This window comes from Rutidosis leptorrhynchoides, chromosome 1 (genome assembly GCF_046630445.1).
Source record: "Rutidosis leptorrhynchoides isolate AG116_Rl617_1_P2 chromosome 1, CSIRO_AGI_Rlap_v1, whole genome shotgun sequence".
Lineage (NCBI taxonomy): Eukaryota > Viridiplantae > Streptophyta > Magnoliopsida > Asterales > Asteraceae > Rutidosis > Rutidosis leptorrhynchoides.
In genome coordinates this window covers 674,358,755-674,384,526 of record NC_092333.1, presented here as the reverse complement: position 1 = coordinate 674,384,526, position 25,772 = coordinate 674,358,755, and the positions used below count along the sequence as shown (strand labels likewise).

Here is a 25,772-nt window from a genome sequence, read left to right as displayed (position 1 = left end):
GTGTTTATGTATATGCAGCTTTAAGACCACTCCCTATCATGGCAAACACTATTCATCCTCTTAACTGTCACATCAACGCCACATCAGTACCCAAATCATATAACTCATAAAATCCTATAACCAAACACTGCCCCAGCACCTTTCTATGCTTTCTAATTCCTTCATGACATCTCTTTGCTTCTTTACATATAGTAGCCGAGTCCTGCACCAAAATATATCCATCTTCTCCAAAACAGGCGCATACTTCAAAATGCATTCAAGAAACCACATTTCTGAATCATTAGCACGGAAATTCTTGAAAGTCACTGTCTTGAGATGACGTGACATGCGTATGTGTTTTGACACCCTAGTTGAATCGTTCTCACTAAGGCGCATACACAGCTCAAATCCTTGCAGGGCATTTTAAAATTATAACTTTAACTTTGTATTAATATTAGAGGGGGCAAAATGGTGGATTGGCTGGGCTAGATAACGCGTCCAAACGAGTTTTTTCTTTGGTATGGGTCAACTATCTCTAATATAATCTTAGGATAGAGGAATGTCTGTCTACATCATACCTCTCTCATATCTCACTTTCGTAGGATTGAGTATTGTTTTTGTAGAAGTTTTGAGCTTAAAACTATCTATAGAGCTCTATAAACCACTAACGGAACATTGTAAGACTGGCCCTCACGGGCGTTATTTCCATTAAATGACTCCCATGTGGCACCAAAGTGAACTTATACGGCAGTTGGGTAAAAAGATAACGCCCCTTATAGGCATCAAAAAAGGGGGCGTAAGGCAATTTTGAGACGGAAGTAAACAAGGGCGTTAAACTCAATTAAATAGTTTTATTACCCTTTTTCACTCAATTATCAATTATATTTTGTCACATCACTTAAAACTTTCATAAAATCTCCAAAACACCCCTCACTATAACACCCCATAAAATAATGACAATGTTGTCACGTCACAATCATCTCATTCTAATCATCCAAAAAACACAAAAATGCATTCACGTCATAGGTAACGAGTAGTCAAACACATAAAAGATCACCCCATTCACTATTTACTTACCTAAAGTTCAATTCACTGGATTCGGTTTATGGGTTTCAAAGTGCATCTGGATCATTTAAGTCTCTTATTAATGTAATTTGATAATTTCAATTTACTTTTTTTTTTTGGCGAAAAAACGAAAACTATATAAACAAAGGCTTATCATCGAAAGATGAAAAAACCAAACAAGAATACAACGATGCCACGGCTCGGTTCGAAACTAAAAACGAAAAGAAAATCTAGCCTCTTGCTACAATAGAACCAAACCTAGCCAAAGAGACAAACAATATAACCCACGAAACAACCGAAAACTTTAAATCGAGCTAGGAGCATAAGCTAGCGTGATAACCACAAAATCAAAACACACCAATGAACTTAAGTCTGAGCCTCAAGCAACAAACAAATTAAGAACATAAGCTAGGAGCATAAGCTACTGATTTCAATGTTTGAAGGTGAAATTAAGAACATAAACGTGTCAGCAGGTCAATTGTGGGTGAATATGTCAAATGGATGGGTAAGACATATGCAGAATGTTGTCTTTAATGTGGTCATGGTGAGATTGAGATCATATATGTTTGAGTTGAATCTGCCCCACTATAATACCAATTTACGTGCAGGATAAAAATATTTGGTTGCATTCACAAAGTAAAATCAATATTTCAAAGCTGCATATATATATTAATGGTCTTCAATTCCATTCACAATGTTCACAAATTATTTTCTTGACGATATCAAGTATGAAAATTCCCAGTTAACTCATCATCTTTCAAGTCAAAAGATTTCAAAACACTAAAAACATACTCCAAAATACATGATTGCACGCTTTCATAATTGCACATTTTTATTACGTTCTTCTTAAGTTTTTATTACTTGAATAATGAAACTTCATCAATTCCGAATTGTTAATGCTAATCAACATCTTCATCTCCTTTGCAACCTCTTCTTTAACTTTGCCTTCTTTTATTATCCCTACATTACCACATAATTCATTAGTACTAACATGTTTAACATATTTAGGGCTATAGTTAAACTTACCTAAAATAACATCATAGACGTAGTTTACTACTACAATAATCAAAGTAATTATGTTCTATATGTATAATAATCACTTTCTGTAAATTAGTTTTAGAAGATTTATAAATATGGTAAGCTTAACTAATACACATGCCTGTAAGATTTTAATGAAACTTACCATAGTTATGATTGTTAACCAAACTAGCACGACATTACACCGTTTCGATCTTTAGCTTTGAGAGATCCAAATACTTTTTCGAGCTTACTAATTCGGGCATCAAGTTCCAATCCCAATTTAATAAGCTCATCAATATCCATACAATCTTTCGATCTTCTTGATACATCTTTGGCAACATTTTCGGTTTCTTTATCACCATTTGGCATACGCCTCAAGCTACACATTTCAATTTCATCACGTTTGTCTTCAGCATTCATCTTTCTCATATGAACACACTCCAAATCACTTCTAGCTTCATCAGAATCATTCACTTTTTCACCTGACGCTAAATCTTGATCGTTTTCACCATCTTTTGAATCCACATTCTTCAACCAATCAGCGTACCTTTTTGAAACTTGAGGTTGAAAAGATCTTGAAGGAATCATGAAATTCACACACTTTTTTACTTTGTAGCTGGATACATCACCAGGTATGTCTTGATCATAACCGAATTGCATAGCCACATGATGAGGCAGATACTTTTCCTTACAATTCAGCCAGTTAATCTCACAAGGTTTTAAAAAACGAGCAAAAGTTTGTAAATCATCATCTAAGCTCAACGAATCAGTTAAAATCTTATCTGTATCTTGGTAATATAATGGCTGCAACCAGTTTTTAAGATCAACAACATATGGTCTCCAAATGAAAGTATCGGGCTTGTTCATCTGTGAAAGCAGATTAGGTAGACTTACATTCGAATTTAGACCATGCCAACGGGCTAACCTGGGTTCATTGGGTTGAAGCTCGTTTACAGTTTTTGGTGCTATATCGGTTAACCTTTCATACGCCCAAATCTGAACTAGCCGAAATGGACCTAACAGATTGATACACGAACTCGAAGAATTTACCGATTGTTTTTTCAATATTCTTAAATTACCATAAATACTGGCTAAAATCGGTGTAGCAAGATCTAACTTATCCCCTTGAGACAATCTAACTGCAATCGGGATAACATGCTTTCCCAAAGCATCACGGTCTGTTGAAGGAAAAACAAACCTAGACAACCATAAAGACAAAAAACCAATATGTTCCTGTTCTTCATCCTTTTTGGCCTTAAACATTTGTATCCACTGAAAATGTGAAGCTTTTTTTGATTTACTCCTAATTAACTCTGTCCGAAACTGATTCATAACTTCAACTTTTTCATTTAAATCAGCCTTTATAACACACACACTAACAGAATCCCCTAAAACTGAATACCCACCAAGAATAACCATATCTTCTAAAGTAACAGTAGCCTCACCCCATGGGTAAACAAATGTGTTTGTTTTAGGGTTCCAGAAATGTAACAGCGCGTAAATTATGTCATGGTTAAATGTAATTTCATAAATAGAGCTCATAATAGAATCAAAGATACCTGCTTTTATCCAAATAGAGCTGTGTTTTGCAGCCATTTGATTGACCCATTCAACCCATTGGGTGGGTGGGTTGCCCCATCCTTTGAAAAGAGGGTTTGATCGATCGGTTGGTTTGAGCATGGGGGGAGGTTGATCGAGGGTTTTAGCAACTGGGTTTAGGAATCTTGCAATTCTTGGCGAAAAAGAATTGATCTTGATTGAACCCATGTTCTCGATCTTTTCTTCATAGATGGATGATGATGAGGATGATGATGAGGAGGATGAAGATGACGATTTGTAAGCCATGTGTGTTTGCGACTGTGAGAGGAGGGAAATGGAGGAGGACAATCGACAAGTACCGCCACTTTATATTCTACTTCAAAAATTATGCCGTTAGGCATAACTATAAGGCAATAAATTGGTAAAACGTCTTAAAGAAGATTCATAAAAGTAAATAGTTCAAATAATTCCAAAAATAGTACTGCGTGTATGTTATATTTTAGTTTTTTTTTTTGGCAAAAAAATTAAATTTAAATTAATATCTTCTTTCACGAAAAAGTGAAAAAGTGAAAAAGTGAAAAAAGAGGATAGTACATAATCTATAGATATTAAATATTTGTTTAATTATCTATATCATGTATCAAACTTTATGAATTTTCAAATGACAGATGAGAACTATCGTTAATATATTAATGTGTATAAAATTATTATACTCTACAATTTTGTAAGAGACAAGTTAAAGTTAATTTGAACTAAAATTATTATGCAGCTCAGACCATTTGTAACGGTGGGTGGCGTTTCTTTGTGGTGTTTTTTGCTTTTTGCACTTTTTTAATGACCATGACATGTTTCTCTTTTTGGTGGAGTAGTGATGGTGTTTCTTTTTGGTGTTGGTTGTATTGTAATGATGTATTAAAATATAATTGGGTTAAGTATTAAAGGGGATGCAAATAATATTTTTAAATTAATAAAAAAATAAAGAAAACAAGAAACAAGTGTTTCTTCTCCCGTTGGAATCGAACGGATGGAAAAGTGACACAAAAAGAGACACATGGATACAACTAAAATGACGTTTCTTGATTGCCATGTTGGCAAGTGACAGACGTCACTATGCACCGATACAAATGGTCTTAAGGCCACTCCCTATCGTGACTAAACTATTCATCCTCTTAACATGTCACATCAGCGCCACATCAGCACCCAAATCCTATAACTAACCCATAAAATCCTATAACTAAACACTGCCTATCATGGCTAAAACATCTTCCTCTTACCTGCCACATCATTAATTATTTTTTATATTTATTTTAATCAACACAAAAAAAGTTGTAAAATATGCATAAAAGGTTTGCACATTTGGTGAAAAGGGTATTTTTTACAAAAAGCTACTAGCATGTGGGGTGAGTGGGTCCCTTTTTTTCAATAACCATTCGTTAAATCCATGGTGGGACTTTTATAACTAATACCTATAATGAATCCGTGCCTATGGCATTGTGCGGGTAACTAACGGGTAATGACGGGTGGCTACGTGTAATGCTCCCATAGGGAGTGGTCTAATAATGCTTGATATGATGTATAATTCACTTATTTCTCCTTTATCTTTTAAATAAAGGGATTATGAATAGTAACCACTTACCTTTTATTCTATTTAGGGTTTTTTAATCGCTCCTCACTCCTGATTGCTGTTGATTGTTAAAGTCTACTCTATTTGATTTTGCTTTCTTTCCTCTCCCCACCACTTTTAATTTTTTTTTTTTTTTTTAGCTTTTATTTTCTTCTTTTATGGTTATTGTTAGGAAAAAAATGAAGGTGCTTGATGGTTAAGAGCTTCAACTCTATTCAGCACATATCTTTTTCATTAAGCACCATATGTTATTCAGAAGTTACAACCAACCGAGCTGAATGCTATGCGATTAAGCATTCAGCATGAATCATTACATTAAGAGTCAATCAAACACACCCTAAGTAATTTTAAAACACTACAAGAAACAATGTGAAGGTGCTAAACAAATACAGTACAGGAACCACATTATACATACAGGATTCTGGAGATTTCAGGACAACCTAATTACACAGTCAGTAGAGAACCTTTCTATGCTTTCTAATTCCTTCATGACATCTCTTTGCATCTTTACATCTAGTAGCTGAATCTTACACCAACGTATATCCAACTTTTCCAAAACAGGCGCATACTTCAAAACGCATTCAAGAAACCATATTTCTGAATCATTAGCACGAAAGTTCCTGAAAGTCAGAGTCTTAAGATGACTTGCCATGCATATATGTTTTGACACCCAAGTTGAATTGTTCTCACCAAGGCGCATACAGATCTCAAATCCCTGCAGTACATTTCAAATAACCTTGTATTAATATTAGAGGGAACAAAATGGTGAGAATTGGTTGGGCTAGATAACGTGTCCAAATGGGTATTTTCTTTGGTATGGACCAGATTAGGTTAAGCTGAAACACCATTCCAAATTCTAAATCTCTTCGTAAAAGAAGTTAGCATGCATGCATGATCATAAACAAAAAAATTCCATTTTTGGTACATATAATGTAATCTACCTCAGATAGGCAAAGAGACTGTAACGTTGGACTGACATTAAGCAAGTCCATAAGTATTTCAAAAGTATAATCCCCGATTGCAACAGTCAGCACTAAGTAGATCAGATTTGGAAACAAAGGAGCATGGTTCACCATCGTATCTGCACATACAAGAGGCTTCACATACGAAAAAAAACACACAAACACAATAGTCAGTATGATAACAAACCAAATTGACCAATCACAAGTGAGAGAGTTAAAAATTCCCACCTTTATAAGTACATCATAAACTAGCTTGTCAATTTCTTCAATAGTGCGATTAGATACCCTCAAAGACGCAACATATCGTAATCCTTTGATTAAATCAGTAGCACGACATTCAGATACCTTTTGCTTCCTATAAGACTTGGGAATGTGAATGCACGCATCAACTAATGACACAACATTATCTAAAATAATCTCATTTGATAGATATCCAATATACTCCAAATATGTAAGATTTGCAGTGTGAATCTTGATCTTACAGCCACTATGTTCATCAAGTAGCCCATAGTATGACAGATCATCTATGGTCAACTTCTTTAGGGTGGAACTGGAAATCATAATGTTCTTCAAGTTAAACCAATCACAATCTATTAATACCAACTCTTGCAAAACCGGACAGCCCAAAAAAAGCTTTTCTGTAGACTCGTCATTTGGGAAAGTAACTAAAGACAGGTGCAAGGTTTTAAGGCAGGGAAACGAAATTCGAGAAGGGAGTATGAGCACACAATTCATTTCGATTTTCAGGCTAACTAATGATGTGGCATCAAACAGAGACTGGGGAATCACAGATGGATCCTCTGCTAAGAGACATAAATCAAGCTCCCGAACATTGTGCATGATTGCAATAGAAATCCATGTATTTATAATAGATGCACCGAAGCAAACACGACATGATAACCGAAATTTTTCCAAATTTGATGCATCTCGTAACCGAAGGACTCTGTAGACAAATTTAACGAAGGAAGTTACTTTAGGTGGACGCCGACCATCCATCTCACTAGCATACAATAACGCATCGTCAAAATCAACGTTGGGAACTGAAGCCCATAGATTCTTCCATCTGGTAGATAATACAGAGGTCTTTACAACTTCTTTTGTGGGCATAAATGACAGAATGTGATGAAGAATACAATCTGGTAAGCTGCTGATACCATTGATCATATCGCCTATTTGTTCTATTTCGTGTTGCTTATGGTCTCTAGAGTCACCTATTAGCCTCTTCGATTTCCTACACACAAACTATAGACAAAAATGTCAAGTTTTGGCTTTTTAAGATCACCTTAACTGAAACCATCCATAAAAATTAAAAATGTGTGCATTAACCAGACAACATTAAGCCTACGTTAATCACTTTACAACACATATAACAAGCTAAGCCATAGTTGTTAAACATCAGAAAGCATCAAGACATATACACTCACACAATATATATAATCATTACAGCATATACACTCATACAACAGATCGATCATTGAAGCATAACAATTTTACGAAACTATGAAGGATAGTCTTCAGGTTATAACTTGATTATAATGAGCTTTTATTCATGTACACTGACTAATGACAACTTGTATTTCAACGCATCAATATAAAATATACTTCATATCACAATCCTAAATTATTAAACTGTTAAGAATTAAACTGTTAAGAGTCAAAGTGAATTATTGAACCGTTAGAAGTCAGAGGTAAAATTAGGGCAAAATTGAATCAGATGACTGTGAAATCGACAATATTCGGGTTCGAATTAATAATTATTAGAATACGAAGAGAAACGAGTTGTAATCACTTGCATCCATAAATTTGCTTGAAAACAAAGGGACCAATGAGAACGGGACATGTGGCGCGAAAATCACGTGTGATTGTAAAAAAAAAAATTCGAAAATTTTTTTTTTTTGAAAATTTTTTTTTTTGAAAATTTTTTTTTCGAATTTTTTTTTTTTCAAAAATTATTTTTTCGAAATTTTTTTTTTAAAATCATATGTGATTATGCATGTCAATCACATGTGATTATAAACCCAATCACATGTGATTATGCATGGCAAATCCAATCACATGTGATTGTACAATTCAATCACATGTGATTGTGCAGGTAAATCACATGTGATTGTAAAAAAAAAAAATTTTAAAAAAAAAATTTTTAAAAAAATTTCGGAAAAAAAATAAAAAAAAATTTTCGAAAAAATTTTTTTGAATTTTTTTTTCAATCACATGTGATTTTTTCGCGACACATGTCGCGCTATCATTGGTCCCTTGAATCTCAACTTAATTTATGGACTCAAATGAATATTACTGAACCTGCATAATCATATTGAACTGAATAACTTATCAAACAAAAATAGAAATTCTTGTAGTCTAAACCGATTCAAGAGAGGCTAAATGGATCCGAGTTCCAAAGAAAAAGAACTCTGTGATTTGTTACTGCATTAAACCGAACCTATACAAACATTTTAAACATACAAACTTGTAACTAAGTTTAATAAGGATTATCTTCAAATAGCTTAAACAAACAACAACAACAACAACAACAACAACAATACCCAATTCCACTAGAGTGGAGTATGGGGAGGTTAGATGTAAGTATGGGGGAGGTTAGATGTAGACAGTCCTTTCCTCTACCCTAAAGTAAAAGGAAAGTCATTCCTCCACCCACGGATACCTATCGGTCCCCAGGTAGAGGAAGTCGTCCCTCCCTATTCTGTAGAGCAGAGAGGCTGCTTCCTAGAGACCTCCGACCATAAAGAACTATGAATTCCAATATGTGCAGTAAAAGTATACAAGTAAAGTAGATAAAAAAAAGAAACTTTACCATGCATAAAGTATATATCAATCCGATATGTATAGGTACCTTTTAATTGAGCAATAGTTAATCTGACTGGAGTACTAATTGCAATATTGATTATCAATCAAATCTCGATTTTCATGTACATCGGTACCCAGAAAAAAAAACCCTAGATTCATAACACAAAATTACTTTCATACAAATTATTAAAAAAGAAAAAAAAAAAACCAGTCACATATTTAAGCTTACGGTCATTATCAAGAAGAAGCAATTGACGCCGTCTTCATCGCCATTCCGGTCGCCAGAATATATTCTGCGAATTCGATAAATCTGACGAAAATACATAAAATTTGTACTGGATTATTCGGAAAATCGTAATGAATTTATTGGCGGTAGTGGCGTCGCGTAATACAGAAGCATGAAGACGAAATTGATGGTGAAAATGATTTGGGGGCCTGTCACTTTTTGAAGAGAGAGAGAGAGGCGTGAGGTAAGAGATGATGAGTCGACACGTTTTTTCCACTTAGAGGTAAATGTAGGAACAGTAGGTTACGACAAGTTTAAGGGGTTGTTAACACTAGAAAAGCAAACAAAACGGCAAGGCCTTGTTAGGCTGATACGATATTCTGTTTATAGAATAGAATATATAAATAGTAAATATATATAATAATATATTAATATATAATAAATATATAAATATATACTATGACAGTATGTCACAACCCAATAAGTTTGTGGCCCAACCCACTAAGATTATGACCCAATTAAGGGTTTTAACCCAAGAACTTCATGGAAGGCCCAAGAACATCATGGAAGCTCCCTAGAACTTTCCCATGAGTTCTTCCATGGAATGGTATGGAATGTTCATGGAAACATCTATCTCCATGTATATACTTGAAGTTTCTAGTACTTAGATCCTAACCATTGATTTAGATTAATCTTAGCCATCCATTTCGTGTTAGAAGTAGTATAAATAGGGGTGGTCTCATTTGGCACACCACACCTCAAATCTCAAACATTCTCTCTTGTAAAGCATTCTCAAGCAATATAAGTATTTTCTTCAATTCCACTTGTTCTATAATATTTTCTCTTTTGGTTACTTGAATCGTTATAAGGTCCGAGTAAGGCTGACTTAGTAGAGACTAAGTGCCGCACGTGAGCTTATCGAGATAAGTCCGTGACATTTGGTATCAGAGCCAGGTCGATTCAAGGAGATGGCAACTGAGACCGAGAAGAATGTGAGCGCAACAAGTGGTGTGATGGGTGATGAGACTCGTGGTCGGGTAGAGACTCGACAAGGAGCCAAGAAGAACCGAGGTATGTCCAAAGACTTTGTCGCAAACTTGGACAAGAGGATCATGGATGTAGAGACATCCATGGACGACGTGAAAGCAAAGGTCGAAGACGTCCACCAACGTTTGGATGGTTTGGACGGGGACTTTGACGAATTGAAAGATGATTGCAAGAGTGCAATCAACGTGCTAGACGTTGACATGCGACGTGAGATCCATGACTTAAGGGGTATGCTCATGGGTGAGATTACGAAGTTGCGAGGCGAAATGGAGGGGGAGGTCTCCACTATTCACCAACGCCTCGTGGATTTACAAACCAACATGAACTCTTGTTTGAGATTCATGGCTAGTGGGGGTAGCAACACTGGATGCAATGATCCGAAGGTGGACGTTCCCAAGCCGTCACCGTTCATGGGGAAGCGGGAAGCCCGAGCGGTTGATGATTTTATATGGGAGATGAAACAATACTTGGAGGGAGTCAACATAGTGGATGATGCAATGAAGATCAAGACGGCAACCCGTTACCTGAAGGATACCCCAGCGTTATGGTGGCGTCGTCGATATGGAGATATCGAGAAAGGTACGGTTACTATTGATACTTGGGATGATTTCCTTACTGAACTTAAGAATCAATTCTACCCCAAGAATGCTCAAAAGGATGCGATGAGTCGTCTACGTAAATTACATCATTCTGGGACGATTCGGGAGTATATTAAAGAATTCACGAACCTTAGCCTGGAGGTCCCAAATATTCCCGATGATATTCTCCTCTTCTATTTTCTCGATGGTTTGCAACCTTGGGCTAAAACGGAGTTGGAGAGACGAGGAGTCCAAGACCTTGCCACCGCAATTGCTCAAGCGGAGGCACTAGTCGACCATGCTAACAGGAAAGATTCGTTCAAGTCAAAAGATAAGAAGGTGAGCCATGAGAAAGGTGGGGGAGATAAGCCCGCCCAATCAAGGAATGATAATACACGTAAGCCACCAACCGGGAATAACAAGAGCATAAAAACTTCTTACAAGAATGATGGATGTTTCATATGTGATGGACCGCATAGAGCCCGAGATTGTCCGAAGAAAGCTAGCCTTCATGCTATGGAAGCTCAAAAGGCGGGTTGTCAGGATGAGGAGCGGTGCATAGGATCAATGCATATCCTCAACGCAATCAAGGCCAAGACGGAGATACCCAAGGTAGTGGCTAAAGGACTCCAATTCGTAGATATTAACATTTGTGGAGATCGGGTACGAGCTTTGGTGGATACGGGAGCAACTCATAACTTTATCTCCACCGATGAAGCCAAAAGGCTAGGACTTAAGGAAACAAAAGAGAGTGGCATGATGAAGACGGTGAACACGAGTGCCAGACCGATTAGTGGGGTGGTTAAAGACGTATATGTGAAGATTGGAGAATGGGAAGGAATGATTGATCTCTCAGTCGTGCCTATGGACGACTTTAAGTTAGTACTTGGGATGGAGTTCCTAGATAAGGTACGCGGTTTCCCTATGCCGTTTGCTAATTCACTGTGTATCTTGGATGGTGAGAAGACTTGTATGGTGTCAACCGAACGTGGAAGCAAGAGTGCATCCAAGTCACTTTCGGCCATGCAATTCAAGAAGGGGTACAACAAGAATGAGACATGCTATTTAGCGGTAGCAAAGCAAGAGACGGTCGAAGATAAGGGAAAACTAGAGGTACCCAAGGAGATTGAGAAGGTCCTCAATGAGTTCAAGGATGTCATGCCCAAGGAGTTACCAAAGAAGTTACCACCTAGGAGGGAGGTTGACCATGCGATCGAGTTGGAGCCGGGATCAAAACCACCTTCCAAAGCCCCATACCGAATGCCACCACCCGAGTTAGAGGAGTTGCGAAGACAACTCAAGGAGTTGCTGGATGCGGGATACATCCGACCGTCAAAATCCCCGTATGGTGCTCCGGTGCTATTTCAAAGAAAGAAGGATGGGTCCTTGCGGATGTGTATAGATTACCGAGCACTCAACAAGGTAACTATCAAGAACAAATACCCAATCCCACTTATTGCTGATTTGTTCGATCAACTTGGGAAGGCGAGATACTTCTCCAAGTTAGACTTGAGATCGGGATATTATCAAGTCCGAATTGCCGAAGGAGATGAGGCTAAGACCACATGCGTGACGAGGTATGGCGCTTATGAATTCCTAGTCATGCCCTTTGGTTTAACCAATGCCCCTGCCACATTTTGTACTTTGATGAACAAATTATTCCACCCGTTCCTCGACAAGTTCGTCGTGGTGTACTTGGATGACATAGTCGTGTATAGCGACACCATGGAAGATCATGTGAGGCACTTGAAGCAAGTATTTCAAGTACTAAGGGACAACGAGTTGTATGTGAAGCTAGAGAAATGTTCATTCGGATTAGAGGAGGTGGATTTTCTTGGACATAGAATTAAAAATGGGAAGTTACTCATGGATGGGGCTAAGGTCAAGGCAATTCAAGAGTGGGAGGCACCAACGAAGGTGACTGATTTACGATCTTTCCTTGGTTTAGTAAACTACTATCGTCGTTTTATCAAGGGATACTCGGCGAAAGCGGCTCCATTGACAGAATTGTTAAAGAAGAATAAAGCTTGGTTGTGGGATGAGAAATGTCAAGCAGCATTCGAGGAGTTAAAAGGAGCTGTCATGGAAGAACCGGTGTTGAGACTTCCGGATGTGACCATTCCGTTCGAGTTACACACAGACGCATCGGACTTTGCTATTGGAGGAGTTCTAATGCAAGAAGGTCACCCAATCGCGTTCGAAAGTCGAAAACTTAACGAGGCGGAAAGGAAGTACACTGTGCAAGAGAAAGAGATGACAGCGATTATTCATTGTTTGAGGACATGGAGGCATTATCTTTTGGGATCAAGGTTCGTGATTAAGACGGATAATGTGGCAACGAGTTATTTTCAAACCCAAAAGAAGTTGAGTCCCAAACAAGCTCGTTGGCAAGACTTCCTAGCCGAATTTGACTATGTGTTGGAGTATAAGCCTGGGAAAGCCAATGTGGTAGCTGATGCCCTAAGTCGTAAGGCGGAGTTTGCAGCGATCACAAGACCACAATTCTTCCTTCAAGATCGTATAAAGGAGGGATTAGAGCATGATTCTATAGCCAAAAACCTTGTTGGATTGGCTCGAGATGGGAAAACGCGAAGGTTTTGGCTCAAGGGTGATCTATTATTCACCAAAGGAGACCGGTTATATGTGCCTAAGTGGGGTGATCTTAGACGGACAATCTTGAAGGAGTGTCATGATTCAAAGTGGGCTGGTCATCCAGGTATCAAGAGGACACTGGCATTAGTAGAAGGCACTTATTATTGGCCAAGGATGGAAGACGACGTAGAGACGTACGTGCGGACATGCCTAATATGCCAACAAGACAAGATAGAGCAACGCCAACCAGGAGGACTATTACAGCCGCTACCTACACCGAAAGGACCATGGGAGAGTGTTTCCATGGACTTCATTACTTGCTTACCCAAGTCGGAAGGGTGTGGGAGTATTATAGTCGTGGTAGACCGGTTTTCTAAGTATGGTACCTTCATAGCCGCATCATCCGAAGTTACCGCGGATGAAACCGCAAAACTATTTTTCAAGAATGTGGTGAAGTATTGGGGGATACCGCATGTGATAGTAAGTGATCGAGATCCGGGGTTCACAGGGCGTTTTTGGACGGAGTTGTTCAAGATCATGGGGACGGACTTGAATTTCTCCACGAGTTTTCATCCCCAAACAGACGGACAGACGGAAAGGGTGAATGCACTATTGGAGCTCTATCTTCGACACTATGTAAGTGCAAATCAACATGATTGGGCTAAGCTTCTTGATATTGCTCAGTTCTCTTATAACATGCAAAGGAGTGAGTCCACGGGGAAGAGTCCTTTTGAGTTGGTGACAGGACGCCAACCATTGACCCCGAATGCTTTGGCCGCTTCATATGATGGAAGCAGCCCAGCCGCTTATAGAACGATGAAGGAGTGGCACGAACAAGCCGACTTGGCGCGAGCATCACTAGATAAGGCGGCCAAGAAAATGAAGAAATGGGCGGATGAGAAAAGACGACATGTTGAGTTCAAAGTTGGGGACCAAGTGATGGTGAAGCTTTTACCTCAACAATTCAAAACATTTAGGAAGGTGCACAAAGGATTGATCCGGAGATATGAAGGCCCATTCCCGGTAATTGGACGTGTTGGGAATGTATCTTATCGAGTTCAACTACCGCCCAAATTAAAGATTCATCCAGTCTTCCACGTAAGTTTTCTAAAACCTTATCATGGGGACGAGGAAGACCCAGAACGAGGAATTTCCAAACGAGCACCAATGGCAGTTGCGACTTCGTTCGATCGTGAAGTGGAAGATATCTTGTTGCATCGAACGGTACGGAGACGAGGTGTGCCGAGCTATAGAGAATACCTGGTTAAGTGGCGTAACTTGCCCGATAGTGAAGCAAGCTGGGAAGCCGAAGACTTATTGTGGCAGTTCACAGACAAAATCAAGAAGTATCACGAGGATCACACGACGAGGACGTCGCGAGCTTAGGTGGGGGAGAATGTCACAACCCAATAAGTTTGTGGCCCAACCCACTAAGATTATGACCCAATTAAGGGTTTTAACCCAAGAACTTCATGGAAGGCCCAAGAACATCATGGAAGCTCCCTAGAACTTTCCCATGAGTTCTTCCATGGAATGGTATGGAATGTTCATGGAAACATCTATCTCCATGTATATACTTGAAGTTTCTAGTACTTAGATCCTAACCATTGATTTAGATTAATCTTAGCCATCCATTTTGTGTTAGAAGTAGTATAAATAGGGGTGGTCTCATTTGGCACACCACACCTCAAATCTCAAACATTCTCTCTTGTAAAGCATTCTCAAGCAATATAAGTATTTTCTTCAATTCCACTTGTTCTATAATATTTTCTCTTTTGGTTACTTGAATCGTTATAAGGTCCGAGTAAGGCTGACTTAGTAGAGACTAAGTGCCGCACGTGAGCTTATCGAGATAAGTCCGTGACATTCGGTATCAGAGCAAGGTCGATTCAAGGAGATGGCAACTGAAACCGAGAAGAATGTGAGCGCAACAAGTGGTGTGATGGGTGATGAGACTCGTGGTCGGGTAGAGACTCGACAAGGAGCCAAGAAGAACCGAGGTATGTCCAAAGACTTTGTCGCAAACTTGGACAAGAGGATCATGGATGTAGAGACATCCATGGACGACGTGAAAGCAAAGGTCGAAGACGTCCACCAACGTTTGGATGGTTTGGACGGGGACTTTGACGAATTGAAAGATGATTGCAAGAGTGCAATCAACGTGCTAGACGTTGACATGCGACGTGAGATCCATGACTTAAGGGGTATGCTCATGGGTGAGATTACGAAGTTGCGAGGCGAAATGGAGGGGGAGGTCTCCACTATTCACCAACGCCTCGTGGATTTACAAACCAACATGAACTCTTGTTTGAGATTCATGGCTAGTGGGGGTAGCAACACTGGATGCAATGATCCGAAGGTGGACGTTCCCAAGCCGTCACCGTTCATGGGGAAGCGGGAAGCCCGAGCGGTTGATGATTTTATATGGGAGATGGAACAATACTTGGAGGGAGTCAACATAGTGGATGATGCAATGAAGATCAAGACGGCAACCCGTTACCTGAAGGATACCGCAGCGTTATGGTGGCGTCGTCGATATGGAGATATCGAGAAAGGTACGATTACTATTGATACTTGGGATGATTTCCTTACTGAACTTAAGAATCAATTCTACCCCAAGAATGCTCAAAAGGATGCGATGAGTCGTCTACGTAAATTACATCATTCCGGGACGATTCGGGAGTATATTAAAGAATTCACGAACCTTAGCCTGGAGGTCCCAAATATTCCCGATGATATTCTCCTCTTCTATTTTCTCGATGGTTTGCAACCTTGGGCTAAAACGGAGTTGGAGAGACGAGGAGTCCAAGACCTTGCCACCGCAATTGCTCAAGCGGAGGCACTAGTCGACCATGCTAATAGGAAAGATTCGTTCAAGTCAAAAGATAAGAAGGTGAGCCATGAGAAAGGTGGGGGAGATAAGCCCGCCCAATCAAGGAATGATAATACACGTAAGCCACCAACCGGGAATAACAAGAGCATAAAAACTTCTTACAAGAATGATGGATGTTTCATATGTGATGGACCGCATAGAGCCCGAGATTGTCCGAAGAAAGCTAGCCTTCATGCTATGGAAGCTCAAAAGGCGGGTTGTCAGGATGAGGAGCGGTGCATAGGATCAATGCATATCCTCAACGCAATCAAGGCCAAGACGGAGATACCCAAGGTAGTGGCTAAAGGACTCCAATTCGTAGATATTAACATTTGTGGAGATCGGGTACGAGCTTTGGTGGATACGGGAGCAACTCATAACTTTATCTCCACCGATGAAGCCAAAAGGCTAGGACTTAAGGAAACAAAAGAGAGTGGCATGATGAAGACGGTGAACACGAGTACCAGACCGATTAGTGGGGTGGCTAAAGACGTATATGTGAAGATTGGAGAATGGGAAGGAATGATTGATCTCTCAGTCGTGCCTATGGACGACTTCAAGTTAGTACTTGGGATGGAGTTCCTAGATAAGGTACGCGGTTTCCCTATGCCGTTTGCTAATTCACTGTGTATCTTGGATGGTGAGAAGACTTGTATGGTGTCAACCGAACGTGGAAGCAAGAGTGCATCCAAGTCACTTTCGGCCATGCAATTCAAGAAGGGGTACAACAAGAATGAGACATGCTATTTAGCGGTAGCAAAGCAAGAGACGGTCGAAGATAAGGGAAAACTAGAGGTACCCAAGGAAATTGAGAAGGTCCTCGATGAGTTCAAGGATGTCATGCCCAAGGAGTTACCAAAGAAGTTACCACCTAGGAGGGAGGTTGACCATGCGATCGAGTTGGAGCCGGGATCAAAACCACCTTCCAAAGCCCCATACCGAATGCCACCACCCGAGTTGGAGGAGTTGCGAAGACAACTCAAGGAGTTGCTGGATGCGGGATACATCCGACCGTCAAAATCCCCGTATGGTGCTCCGGTGCTATTTCAAAGAAAGAAGGATGGGTCCTTGCGGATGTGTATAGATTACCGAGCACTCAACAAGGTAACTATCAAGAACAAATACCCAATCCCACTTATTGCTGATTTGTTCGATCAACTTGGGAAGGCGAGATACTTCTCCAAGTTAGACTTGAGATCGGGATATTATCAAGTCCGAATTGCCGAAGGAGATGAGGCTAAGACCACATGCGTGACGAGGTATGGCGCTTATGAATTCCTAGTCATGCCCTTTGGTTTAACCAATGCCCCTGCCACATTTTGTACTTTGATGAACAAATTATTCCACCCGTTCCTCGACAAGTTCGTCGTGGTGTACTTGGATGACATAGTCGTGTATAGCGACACCATGGAAGATCATGTGAGGCACTTGAAGCAAGTATTTCAAGTACTAAGGGACAACGAGTTGTATGTGAAGCTAGAGAAATGTTCATTCGGATTAGAGGAGGTGGATTTTCTTGGACATAGAATTAAAAATGGGAAGTTACTCATGGATGGGGCTAAGGTCAAGGCAATTCAAGAGTGGGAGGCACCAACGAAGGTGACTGATTTACGATCTTTCCTTGGTTTAGTAAACTACTATCGTCGTTTTATCAAGGGATACTCGGCGAAAGCGGCTCCATTGACAGAATTGTTAAAGAAGAATAAAGCTTGGTTGTGGGATGAGAAATGTCAAGCAGCATTCGAGGAGTTAAAAGGAGCCGTCATGGAAGAACCGGTGTTGAGACTTCCGGATGTGACCATTCCGTTCGAGTTACACACAGACGCATCAGACTTTGCTATTGGAGGAGTTCTAATGCAAGAAGGTCACCCAATCGCGTTCGAAAGTCGAAAACTTAACGAGGCGGAAAGGAAGTACACTGTGCAAGAGAAAGAGATGACAGCGATTATTCATTGTTTGAGGACATGGAGGCATTATCTTTTGGGATCAAGGTTCGTGATCAAGACGGATAATGTGGCAACGAGTTATTTTCAAACCCAAAAGAAGTTGAGCCCCAAACAAGCTCGTTGGCAAGACTTCTTAGCCGAATTTGACTATGTGTTGGAGTATAAGCCTGGGAAAGCCAATGTGGTAGCTGATGCCCTAAGTCGTAAGGCGGAGTTTGCAGCGATCACAAAACCACAATTCTTCCTTCAAGATCGTATAAAGGAGGGATTGGAGCATGATTCTATCGCCAAAAACCTTGTTGGATTGGCTCGAGATGGGAAAACTCGAAGGTTTTGGCTCAAGGGTGATCTATTATTCACCAAAGGAGACCGGTTATATGTGCCTAGGTGGGGTGATCTTAGACGGACAATCTTGAAGGAGTGTCATGATTCAAAGTGGGCTGGTCATCCAGGTATCAAGAGGACACTGGCATTAGTAGAAGGCACTTATTATTGGCCAAGGATGAAAGACGACGTAGAGACGTACGTGCGGACATGCCTAATATGCCAACAAGACAAGATAGAGCAACGCCAACCAGGAGGACTATTACAGCCGCTACCTACACCGAAAGGACCATGGGAGAGTGTTTCCATGGACTTCATTACTTGCTTACCTAAGTCGGAAGGGTGTGGGAGTATTATAGTCGTGGTAGACCGGTTTTCTAAGTATGGTACCTTCATAGCCGCATCATCCGAAGTTACCGCGGATGAAACCGCAAAACTATTTTTCAAGAATGTGGTGAAGTATTGGGGGATACCACATGTGATAGTAAGTGATCGAGATCCGAGGTTCACAGGGCGTTTTTGGACAGAGTTGTTCAAGATCATGGGGACGGACTTGAATTTCTCCACGAGTTTTCATCCCCAAACGGACGGACAAACAGAAAGGGTGAATGCACTATTGGAGCTCTATCTTCGACACTATGTAAGTGCAAATCAACATGATTGGGCTAAGCTCCTTGATATTGCTCAGTTCTCTTATAACATGCAAAGGAGTGAGTCCACGGGGAAGAGTCCTTTTGAGTTGGTGACAGGACGCCAACCTTTGACCCCAAATGCTTTGGCCGCTTCATATGATGGAAGCAGCCCAACCGCTTATAGAACGATGAAGGAGTGGCACGAACAAGCCGACTTGGCCCGAGCATCACTAGATAAGGCGGCCAAGAAAATGAAGAAATGGGCGGATGAGAAAAGGCGACATGTTGAGTTCAAAGTTGGGGACCAAGTGATGGTGAAGCTTTTACCTCAACAATTCAAAACATTTAGGAAGGTGCACAAAGGATTGATCCGGAGATATGAAGGCCCATTCCCAGTAATTGGACGTGTTGGGAACGTATCTTATCGAGTCCAACTACCGCCCAAGTTAAAGATTCATCCAGTCTTCCATGTAAGTTTTCTAAAACCTTATCATGGGGACGAGGAAGAACCAGAACGAGGAGTTTCCAAACGAGCACCAATGGCAGTTGCGACTTCGTTTGATCGTGAGGTGGAAGATATCTTGTTACATCGAACGGTACGAAGACGAGGTGTGCCGAGCTATAGAGAATACCTAGTTAAGTGGCGTAACTTACCCGATAGTGAAGCAAGCTGGGAGGCCGAAGACCTATTGTGGCAGTTCACAGACAAAATCAAGAAGTATCACGAGGATCACACGACGAGGACGTCGTGAGCTTAGGTGGGGGAGAATGTCACAATCCAACAATTTTATGGCCCAACCCACTAAGTTTATAGCCCAATATGTGAAAATCAAAGAAGGCCCAAGAACCTCATGGAAGAAGGATGGGTCCTTGCGGTGTTTGAGAACAATAAGGATGGGTATAAATAAATAAATATATATATATATATATATAAATATTAAAAATAAACAATAAGTTATATACCTTTTTTCTTTTTTTCGTGGTTACGAGTAGCCCGAGGTTCTTGCAATTTTTGCGATTCCTGCGATTGGGTTTGAGAAGTTGCTTGTTGGGTTTGAATATTTTGTTGTGGTTGGTTTTGGAACAATTGTTGTGATTGTGTCAAGAATTATAATAGATGAAGATTCAATCACAATATCAATAATCGAATTAAATCAAATCATTCAGAATACATGAATACTCAGAAATCTCACACACAAAAACAATACACACTAACTATTACAGAACAACTTGAACAATATGTTCAAGTTAATAATCTCTAACAATCGAAACAGCCGAATAATGAATTGAGAGAAAACCCTAATATTTGAGAGAGAAAATGTGTGTGTGTGTGTGTGTGTATCAGTTTGAGAATCAACTGAATATTGATCCTTTCCTCACAAACATAGCCTTTTATAATAAGGCTCATAGAGATGGGCCTAACACCAACAATGGGCCAATATGCCAATAAAAGAAGTCTTGTCCAGCAGTCCATGAAGATAAATTAAATTGATTCAAGCCCAATCCGCTACAACTTGACACTAAGATCTTCAAATAATCACTCATATTCCAGAAGATAAAAACACCATAAGCAAAAGAATTTGATCAACTCTAATAAACCTGAAACACACCAACACAATAAGTAACAAGGAAATTCATATTCCATGCTAGATTAGATATATATTTTAACATGCCCCCTTAATCTAAGCATGGAACATGTCAACAAGATTCAAAAGATCACAAAAGAAGTTATGTTGATTAACACCCAACCCTTTTGTGAAAATATCTGCAATCTGTTTTTCAGAATCTATGTTAACAATTTCAATGACACCTGAAACAGACTTTTGTCTTACAACATGCAAATCTATTTCAAAATGCTTTGACCTTTCATGAAAGACAGGATTAGCTGCAAGTTGAATTGCAGATCTATTATCACAGAAAAGTCTAACAGGTAAAAAGTTGTTACAATGTAAATCAGTTAGAACTTTAATAATCCATAAAATTTCACATGTTACAGAAGCCATTGCTCTGTATTTAGACTCTGTAGAGGATCTAGATACAGTAGCTTGTTTCTTGCTTTTCTAGAAAACAAGAGAATTACAAAAGAAGACTGCATAGCCAGTAACAGATTTTCTAGTAGAAGTGCACTTACCCCAGTCTGCATCTGAATAAGCAACTAGAGAATTTGAATCAGACTTGGTAATTAAAACACCTTTACCTGGAGAAGCTTTTAAGTATCTAAGCAGTCTTAAAGCAATATTAAGATGTGATTGAAGAGGAGAATGCATAAACTGACTTAAACATTGAACAGAGAAAGAGATATCAGGCCTAGTTGTAATGACCCGTCCAAATCCACTTGGACGAATACATCATTCATTGATTTCATAGTGAGGTTTTGACCTCTATATGATACGTTTTGTAAACATTACATTCTTTGGAAAAGGCACACCATAAATGAATATATAAATCCAAGGTTTTCGACGTCTCATGATTTATACGTATAGACAATCACAGTATATAATAGTTTCTAACAATACATCCGTTGACAATATAGTAAAATAAGATACATGGTGATGATTTTGTGAATGCAAAGTTTTCTTGAATAAAGCATGTATGACTCCATGCACATAGCTTGTATAACGTATAAGCAAACAACGGAAGACTTCTAGGAACCTGAGAATAAACATGCTTAAAAGTGTCAACACAAAGGTTGGTGAGTTCATAGTTTTAATGTTGCGCATAATCTGTATATAAAGGTGGCTCACAAGATTTCAGTTGTTTCATCCGAAACGTTTATCAAAAGATTCTACGTAACAGAGCACCCTGGTAACTAAACTTAACGCTATAATGATAATTACCCCATTCGTTTTAATACACGCAAACCAACGTGTCATAAACTCAAATAACATACGTCCGTTAAAAGGCTAGCGCTTTAGCTCGGACGGGGATGTCAAGCCCTATGGATCCATATATAATTATTCGCGCCCACCAGTCCATATCCTATGTACTGGCAGCTACTAGTTACCAAAGCTAAGGGATTTTCGGTTTAACTCGGTGTAGAATTTAGTATGTACTTGTGTCCATTGCGTTTAAAATAAATTGCATGTATTCTCAGCCCAAAAATATTTAAAGTATTTAAAAAGGGAGACTATAAACTCACGGTTCAATATTGTGATTCAATACTGTAGGCAAATTGCGTAGACGCAAAGATAGTGGATGACTGTATGGTTGGTCTTGGATTCACGAACAATACCCCCGAACAATACCCAATATTTTCTTAATTATAATCGGTTTGAAACCCATAATTAAAACACCCGTGCAATACTTATTGCAGTTCTTTTCTACTAACACTAGAAAATACACGGAGTAAATATTTATGTATATTTTGGAATATTATATCTATCTATATTTTCTTGGTGTGTCCTCTGCTTCCGACTCTCGTTTCTATTTATAGGCAAAATTATATATGAATATATGATTTAATATAATCTGTCACTGAAATTTTAATTCGTAAAGCAACCGAAAGTAATTTAAAAGAATTGTTTGTTTATTGAAAAGTTAGCTGCCGATGTTTGTTTGTGATCACCTTTCAACGAAACAAATAAAATAAAATAAAATAAATAATTAAATAAATGAATAAATACTTGTTAAACAGTGAAGCCGCCTCTTGTTTGTTTATGCCAGATTACAAATTCGGTGATCTTTTCTTGTACATAAGTGTCGACAATAAGAGAAATGAATTTTTAAAATTTTAAAAGACGTATTTCTTAAATACATTAAGGGTATATTATGTAACTTATAATTAATAATTTCTATTATGTCGCTTTCATGTGAATAATAAATTAATTAATTTCGTTTCATTTACTATTTATATGAATAGTAAATAAATTAATTTCGATTCAACTATTTAAGTTACATTGTTGTACGTTGTGTTTTACAGCTTGTACATCTTTGATATAATTGCGTTTCTTCTTATAAATTAAAAAATTTATATCATAAAAATTAAACGATTATATACGTAAAATTTTAAATTTGAAATTGCATCATTCAATAGTAAATTTTTATCATTTCGACAAAATGTGATCATTCATCAAAATGTTATCATTCACCAAAATGTTATCATTCACCAAAAATATTATCATTCACCAAAAATGTTATCATTCACCAAAAATGTTATCATGCATCAAAGTGTTATCATTCACCAAAAATGTTATCATGCATCAAAGTGTTATCATTCACCAAAAATTTTATCATGCATCAAAGTGTTATCATTCACCAAAAATGTTATCATGCATCAAATTCGATGAAAGATGTGCTTCGTCTAAAGGGATTTGGATACAAAAGTTTTAAAACTTGTCAAAATTCATTGCTTATCATGACGAAAATATTAAATCATATAGAGAATTGGTTTAAATAAGTCGAAAATTTTCGGGTTGTCACACTAGTCATGGTTAAGTAAATTAATTTACCAATTAATTTTTGAAATTCAGTGACATTTTCAAGTAGAGGATCACTTTTAGTTGGTTCTGATGATATAGTAAGATTTGCTTCTAAAGGTGCATTAACAGGTTTACAACCAACAAGACCAAATTCATCTAATAACTCAATGCAATATTTCCTTTGAGACAAGCAAAGACCATTCTCAGTTTTTAAAACTTCAATCCTTAAAAAATACTTAAGTTCTCCTAAGTCTTTTATTAAAAACTTTGTTTTTAGAAAAGCCTTAAAATTCTCAATTTCATTTTCATCATTCCCAGTTATTACAATATCATCAACATAAACCAAAAGTGCCATAAACAAGGAACCACTACTCTTAACAAATAATGAATAATCATTTGAACTCTGTTCAAAACCATGTTCTTTTAAAGCCATTGTTAACTTTCCATTCCATTGTCTAGGTGCCTGTTTCAAGCCATACAAAGATTTTATTAATTTACAAACTTTTGTTTCATTTTCAGGAAAATAACCTTGAGGAAGTTCCATATAAACATCCTCTGTTAAATCTCCATACAAGAAAGCATTGTTAATGTCTAATTGAAACAATTTCCAGTCATTTTGTACAGCTAAAGTTAACAAACATCTAACAGTTACCATTTTAACAACAGGTGAAAAAGTTTCATCATAGTCAATGCCTTCCTTTTGACTATAACCCTTAGCAACAAGTCTAGCTTTATATCTCTCAATTTCTCCAGTAGATGTATACTTAATCTTATAAATCCATCTACAACCTATTGGTTTTCTACCACTTGGTAATTCAGTTAAGACCCATGTGTTATTTATATATAAAGCTTCCATTTCATCATTCATTGCAGCTTGCCAATTAGGATCTGTAACAGCTTGACTAAATGTTTTAGGTTCAATGGATTTATTAAGACTAGAGATGAAACAATAATTATTAGGACTTAAATTTGAATAGTTAACAACCTTTTCAATCCCATATTTAACCCTACCTTCAATAATATAATCATAAAATTTTCTAGCTAAGGTTGACTACCTATCTGATCTCCTAGGTTCAGGTCTAACAGGCTCATCCAAATTAATATTAGAATTAAGTTGTTCAAAATTGGCCTCAGGGATATCATCTAAATGATCACTATCACCACTGGTGTAGCGACCCGACAAAATTGTCATTGTCGACGTCGCTAACTTAGGTCCCGTTACGTGGTCATAGTCCCTAAATGAGACGCGTTTGACGAAAATTATGTCGCATTCATTTGAAACGTGTAAGACTTGCAAAGTTTTGAGTTTCCAAACAGTTCGACAACGAGTTAAGTTTACAAAAGTTGATAAGTATAAATGAAATAATTTGCGACATAGTATAATTTAACGCCTTTAAACGAGTAAAAATTTTTTTTTTTTTTTTTTTTTGAAAAAATAGAGTCACTGCCCGGACAAGGCATATGCCGCGGCGCGGTTTGCCTTGTCGCGGCGCGACACAACGCGGGAAACATTACACATCTTAACCCAGTTTCTGATATCAACTTCAGGCCATTTCCGCGGCGCGGAGGGCTTTGCCGCGGCGCGACACAACTCGTGTCCAGGATCTGACCTGCAAATTTTTATTTAAACCAAATTTTACACCTTTCATCATTTTTCCAACACAATCAAAACTGCATAATTCATACACAAACTTAAGGATATAGTTTCTAATATCATTAAACATTCGCAAACATCTTTTAAACATCAAAACATGTTTTCATAATCTAAACCATCATTTGGTCCCAAATTTGGCAATAACAAACATGACACATTCAAAACACTAGGCGTTGATAAGCGGTAACCGTAGAGCGTGTTTACAAAAGGGACTTGCAATACCACTTACACTAATGCCAATGCTCCCCTAGCGCTTCAAACGGGCTCCTTACCTTCGCGATGAACCTTAGCACCTAAAACATAAAACATCATGGGAGTAAGCTTTTACACTTAGTGAGTTATAGGAAAGTAGTAAAACATAAAACATAACACTTATCCTTCAACCCATCGGTTGTTTGCTTACTTTCGGATCCGATTCATTCATACCATAGGCATGACTTACTAGGCCAACCCTAGTAATCATACCTAAGCTAACCATAGACATACTAAATA

At 38.4% G+C, this 25,772-nt stretch overlaps 2 protein-coding genes across 2 annotated transcripts; both read right to left on the bottom strand.

Annotated features, from left to right (window-relative positions):
- Positions 1-1,785: 1,785 nt before the first annotated feature.
- Positions 1,786-3,839, bottom strand: LOC139885964 (protein MAINTENANCE OF MERISTEMS-like). Its single transcript, XM_071869710.1, has 2 exons — positions 2,228-3,839; positions 1,786-2,004 (listed from the first exon to the last, which is right to left on the bottom strand). The coding sequence occupies exon 1, from the start codon at positions 3,829-3,831 to the stop codon at positions 2,251-2,253; it is 1,581 nt and encodes a 526-aa protein (XP_071725811.1). The 5' UTR covers positions 3,832-3,839; the 3' UTR covers positions 1,786-2,004; positions 2,228-2,250.
- A 1,652-nt stretch (positions 3,840-5,491) lies between these two features.
- Positions 5,492-7,555, bottom strand: LOC139851437 (F-box protein At4g22280-like). Its single transcript, XM_071840475.1, has 4 exons — positions 7,535-7,555; positions 6,418-7,431; positions 6,169-6,324; positions 5,492-5,942 (listed from the first exon to the last, which is right to left on the bottom strand). The coding sequence occupies exons 1-4, from the start codon at positions 7,553-7,555 to the stop codon at positions 5,658-5,660; spliced, it is 1,476 nt and encodes a 491-aa protein (XP_071696576.1). The 3' UTR covers positions 5,492-5,657.
- Positions 7,556-25,772: the final 18,217 nt, after the last annotated feature.